General features: G+C 42.9%; 1 protein-coding gene across 2 annotated transcripts in view; it reads left to right on the top strand.

Moving 5' to 3' along the window:
* The window catches only part of ASXL2 (ASXL transcriptional regulator 2), an 87317-nt gene continuing 81317 nt past the window's right edge, over window positions 1–6000 (top strand). For both annotated transcript variants that reach the window (XM_048516305.1, XM_048516297.1), the window contains exon 1: window positions 1–232. In XM_048516305.1, the coding sequence (XP_048372262.1) occupies window positions 176–232 (57 nt within the window). In that variant the 5' untranslated portion in view covers window positions 1–175. The remainder of the gene's footprint in view (window positions 233–6000) is intronic.

The following is a 6000-nucleotide window of genomic DNA, read 5'->3' as shown; positions in this document are numbered from 1 at the left end:
ACCGTAGGCTTCCCAACATGGCGGCGGGGGGAGCCGCGGGTGTCGTGAGCTTCAGGATTTAAAGCAGCGGCCCTTCCCACCGCCTTGAGTGATCTCGGGCCGGTTTCGGGCACGCCTCTTTCTTTTGTGGTCGCATTCGTTTTTTTTTCTGCTGCTCCCCTAGTGCCCGGCCGCCATGAGGGAAAAGGGCCGCAGGAAGAAGGGCAGGACCTGGGCAGAGGCCGCCAGGACGGTACGCCAAGGGCGGGGGGAGGGAAGACTTGGGGGAAGGGGAAGGTGGCTGCTCGTCTGGTTAGGCTGATACTTCCCCCCCCCCCCCCTCACTTTAGGATGTACGAAATCCTCCGTTTTCCTCCAAACTCACTTCCTAGGGCAAGTTTCAGAAGCAGATTTCCCCCTCCCCTCCCCCAAGGATCTGTCAAAGTCGTGGGAAAACAAATAAGCTTCGTATGGAGTCCTCAGGAGGGGGTTTCAACTAAGGAATAGCTAGGCTTGGATCATGGAGCGGCCAGACTTTTGGTGGTGGGTGGAGATAGTTCACTTTTTTGAAAGTCCTTTTGGAATGATTGAACGTTTTAACATGTATGGAAAGTGTGTTTGATCTGCTGGCTGAAGAGTGTTTCTGACCATCTGCCTTTCCCGTCCCTTCCTAGCTAAGATCTTGTCATAAGTTTTGGATGGGTTTAGGCTTTTCTGTAAATATTATTCTCTCCAGGAGAAGTGATCGTTGGCATTTCAGTTTTGATGACTGATCATTTGAGAAGTGTCACAATGAATGGTCTCTCTTGCATGTTGGTGACTGGCACAAACCTGTGGGGGGGGGGGCGGGCAGCATGGAGGAGGATAGCTTCTTAAGTGATGGTTTATTTTGCATATATTAATGAGAACATGCTATAAAATCTCTCCCCCCCCCTTTTTCCTGGAAAATCATCACAATCAATTGCACTCTGCAGGATAATATAAAAGACTGTGGCAGTGTTTCATGGGCCACCAGGATAACATCTGAATAGTTAAGGCACACTAAGCAGTTCAGAAAGAAGGTATAATTTGTTCATATATAGCATAATAATTTGTATTGTGCATTTTTTGTGTGGAAAGAGTTTCTGCAGTATGCAAGGACAACTGACAGTTGAGGTGACAAAAAGTTTTTTTTATAACATACTGAAGCCACTAAGGGAAAAATGTCCCTGGAACTGAACAGTGGATCAATTAGTTTCCTTGAAATGTGCTATGCCTTTCATTTTAAGAGACTATTCTTACAAAGTTTTCCCTTGCATTGTTTTAATCTGTATCATCACATCGATACGCTTCTAGAAATGGTTTTATTATTGTATTGTCGAAGGCTTTCACGGCCGGATTCAACTGGTTCTGGTGGGTTTTCCGGGCTGTGTGGCCATGGTCTGGTGGATTTTGTTCCCAACGTTTCGCCTGCATCTGTGGCTGGCATCTTCAGAGGTATATCACAGAGAAAAGTCTGTTTCACACTGTGTAATAGGCACACTGTGAAACAGACTTTTCTCTGTGATACACCTCTGAAGATGCCAGCCACAGATGCAGGCGAAACGTTAGGAACAAAATCCACCAGACCACGGCCACACAGCCTGGAAAACCCACCAGAACCAGTTTTATTATTCTTTAACTGTGTAAATAGAGCTGGATTGGACACATTATACAGTTGTTTGTTCCCACATTGGTAATGTGACAATCCTATAGGATGTATGAAGCAACTCTTTGTTAGTTACCCTTGATGACAGCTTCCTCATTCTCTAGGCTCTGTCACTATGGCATGTGCTTCATCTATCCCTTTTTGCCAGTTTCTTTGAGCATTGAATGGGTCAGTGGTGGTTGGTGATAACTACCTGTTCAGGCATGATGTACTATCTGAACCACTGCCTGAGGTAAATTTCTTTGGCTTTCATGCATTAATTTCCTAATAGTCTCATCTTGTTAAGTATGCTTAAGCCCACTGGGGTCAACAGATTTAAGTGTCTCTGGCTCTGTGAGGGTTGCATTTTCAGTAAACAGTCATCCCTGTTGTTGTGTGGACAGTTCTTGTGTAAATGCAAGTTAAGACAGACAACTGTGTGTGGGTAAATGCAAGTTAAAACAAACACTTCTGATGTCCTGTTAAGGTAGTCAAGTATCATTCTAGTGAAGAATGGATACTTGAAAGAGTTTCTGATCTTCAGCCAAGGATAGATAAGAAGAAAAAAGGTTCCTGAACACATGGGATAGTAGGCACTTCTCTGTGTTTTCCTTTGACATATGGCATAATGAGATGGAGATGGGTGTGTGTGTTTCATCATGGTGCTCAGTTCCTTTATGTTGATACTGTTGAAAACTTGATATTGAATTACATCATCTGATCATCTCTGTGATAAAGACTCTCCACAGGGCATCTAACTGAGTGACACTGTAAATGCTGTGTAATTCTTTTATGACTCTTTTTTTTTTACTTATAAAGACAGTGGACATTAGGATTCATGGCATGTGAGCTTTCTGAAAGTCCAAGTTGTAATAAGTTGTCTCATACCCCAAAATGGTCTGTCTGTATTATGAGTAAGCCCTAATTAGTTTTTTTCTTGGGAACTCAGGAGTAGTTTGCTTTTCTTGCCACAGAAGTTCTCTTCAGTTTACAGAATGGTTTAAAAGTTTTTAGAAGTCTAGGGGCCTACTTTCTGATCACACATCACAAGAGCACTTAAACAGGCTGGTTAGTTGCTTATTTGCCTGTGAAGTAGTAGCTCTTCTTGGTGAGCATCTGAATGGCAATTGCTGCTTCCTCAAGCAGGCAAGTGTGTACACTTTGTAGAGCAGGTCATGTGCAGGTAGGTACTATGGGACTTCTCTGTACTACATTAGTGTCCTGCCTGTTTTTCAAAACATATTGGATCACTATATCTTAAAGGTGATAGTGTATGCCCTGTATGATGAAACTCTTTAAAATACTATTTTGCAAGCTCACTATAGTCAAAAGTTTTTGGGCAGTCACATATTCTAATAAAATGTGAAGGTTTTCCCCAGTCTCACAAAAGATTTTAGATTATGCCAGCAGTGTCAAACTCATTTGTTATGTGGGCTGAATATGACATAAATGTGACTTGACTGAACCCGGAGGGGGTGGCTACCTCGTCTGGTGAAAGTCCCCAACAGGCTTTCCAGCTCAGATCAGCACAGGGGGAGGTGGTCAGCACGGGGAGGGGTGGCTGTACCACAGCTGGTGAGCCTACAGTAGTAGTTACGACCCCGATCAGGCATAAAAATGGAATATCAATTTTCTTTAAAATTCTAGAGCTCTACTTGTAGATGCATGTCAAAGATGCATGGCACTTGTTTGTATTACTCATATGCCAGCAGGGATACCCAGAAGAGATGCAGAATCGGGAAGGCAGGACTAAGACCAGCCTTGCTGTTGGGTAGAATGTGGTTGGATGCCTCATTCAGAATCTGGGGTACGATTAGTGGGGAAGAAATGGTCAGTTACTTCAGAAATGTATCACATGTCTCCTGCCACTTCAGACATGGTTGCTACTTAATCTCAATATTAGTGTTTCACTTTCAGGGCAACAAGTAAAACTCAGATTGTTAAATGGGTCTGTTCATCAGCATTTGACTCACCAATGGAATACTCGTAATTGTCCGATGTACTCAAAAGGGGAAAAAGGAAACAAAAGCTGTTGGCAAACGTTAGAAATATCAGGTCCGGGAAGCATGCAGACGATTTCTTTCTCCTCTATAGCCAGGGTGCATTTCTGTGCAAATTAGTTCCTGGAACTGACAAGCATGCCTTCCCAGAAGGCTCATTATGGAAGCTTTAATAGATCTGGAGATCTGACTATGCACCTGAGTCAGTCTGGAAATCAGTGGCAGGAGAAGAAAATCCAAAGGCAGCTTGTTCCCCAGATTGCCAAGACTTACTCTGTTCTTTGAACGTATGGTTTTTTTTCTTGCAGACCCACATGGAACCACACTTTCAGGGAGAGTTAAATATTGGGTTTAAATCGGAAAAACCAGGATTCAAATCTCCATTGGCCTTAAACATTGGACTGGGTGACCACCATTGGCCAGTGACAGCCTAAGCGTCCTCACATCTTGCCCAAAATGGAGTGGCAGAGAAACAGGCACTACCTTGAGCTCCTTTGAAGAAGGGTGAAATAAAAAGATAGTCACTTGTGGGAGCGAAAGAACTAGCTTAATGCATATGCAACCAATAAACCTTGTGTTTTGATTTGCAACATTTAGGTTTTTTGCAATAAAGACACATATTGAAGAATCTACAGAAGTAATACACTAATTTATGGTGTTGCTGTTTAGAGAGCTCACCTCATAGTCTTGAGTTTATGTGGTCTGATATTGCATTGCCTGACTGCACCCCTAACTGCTTGACAAGCGGAGAGCTGAGTCATGATTTTGTAAGTTGCAGAGTTCAGCATATCCATGAAATAGCGCTGCACGGCACATCTGTGGCATTGCTGGTATGTTTCTGACAAGGGATGTCAGTTAACAATGTGGGTGCAAAATTCCAGTAAAGGAAGCTGTAGTACTCAGTGTTTTCAGAGCAGTATTTTGTGTTTTCAGAGTGCTTGGAAGAGATCCTTAGAACACCTCTATTAGGCAGGCCAGCAGCATCCCGGTTATTCTTAATCAGTGGCTAAGGTTGAGAGCAGTGGATTGCTTGAGACTACTTGGTAAGAGCTCATGGGTAAAGAAAAACTTAAACTGCGTGCATCTACTTGACCCTCCTGGCCTATGCAATCTCCTGAATGATAGTGCTGAAAGCTATACTATTAGTACTCCAGCAAGCAGAATGTGTATCAGAACCCTATTGAGCACAGTGGTTGTTATTTTGGATGACAGAACACTAGTATATGGCTATAATAAAATATTTGGTCTGCTGAGCAGCTAAAATGTTTCCCATTCTCCAGAGGCTGCATTTTCTGGCTAGGTACAAAAGAGGGGACAACTTTACACAATAGTGTAAATGTGCCACACTTCACTTATGCAGGATTCTGTACTGGGTGTGGCATTCCTTATATTGAAAGCAGCAGGTTTTTTTCTTGAAGCTTTGAGGAAGCAGTGATTTCCCTGTTTGCCCTTGTTCATAACTCTCTAGCCAATTGAAGTAATGCATCCAAGCAAGAGGTTAACAGCAAGGCCCTTTGGAGAGCTTTGAAGCAGAGTCGTCTTCTTTTTGTGTTATTGTCCTTGACAGTTTGCATTTTGGTTAAATTTGACAGTAGGTTGACTTCAAATAATCCAGTTTTATTCTACAATCCTAAATGTATTTTAGCTGAATGAAAGTCAGTAAAAAAAAGCATGCAGGATTGGGTTGCTTTGTCAGGGAGATTTGGTCTTCCCCAGCTATGTAATGTGAGAGTAGCTTGTGAGGTCATTTGTGCAATATGGTTGTGGGTCTGCTTTGCCACTTGGAGCTGTCCAGCTGCGGGATGCTGTCGAAATCACTTGTAGGGTTGGTAGAGCATCTCTAGACAACAGCCTGCTGATGTAAGATTATGATTGCCCAGTCGATGTGCTACTTTTGATTATTCAGAATGAGAGTTTGAAAGGTATAGGAAGCCAGAGATATATTCCTCTGTTTGTTTAGATTGTGTGTTCAGTCAGTGATGCCTACATTGCACCTCCCTGACACTACAAATGTCCTCATGATTAGACAGTACAAGTTAGTGTGTGCGTTGAACACAGGAGCAGGAAGAGTTGACAGTCTCCTCTCCAGCATTCTGTAAGCTCTCAGAGGTTTGAGCGGACTAATGTCCTCCCACTCCACCCCCTTTTCTTTGTCTCCAGATATTTCATGTCTTTGGCATTCTCAGCCCTCATTTTGCTGCCTTTTCACTCCTAGTTAATTTACAAAATCGTATTTTTTTCTGCAGGCATTTGGAGGATCCTCTCAAATATGTAAAAAACCTTGTCTTGTCTGTGGGTGGTCTAACATTTCTGCTGTTCAAATCATAGGGGAAACCTAATGTTTTTATTATGAGC

This window comes from Sphaerodactylus townsendi, linkage group LG01 (assembly GCF_021028975.2).
Source record: "Sphaerodactylus townsendi isolate TG3544 linkage group LG01, MPM_Stown_v2.3, whole genome shotgun sequence".
Classification (NCBI taxonomy): Eukaryota; Metazoa; Chordata; class Lepidosauria; order Squamata; family Sphaerodactylidae; genus Sphaerodactylus; species Sphaerodactylus townsendi.
Note: the sequence above shows the minus strand (reverse complement) of the source record. Positions and strands in the feature narration are given on the sequence as shown.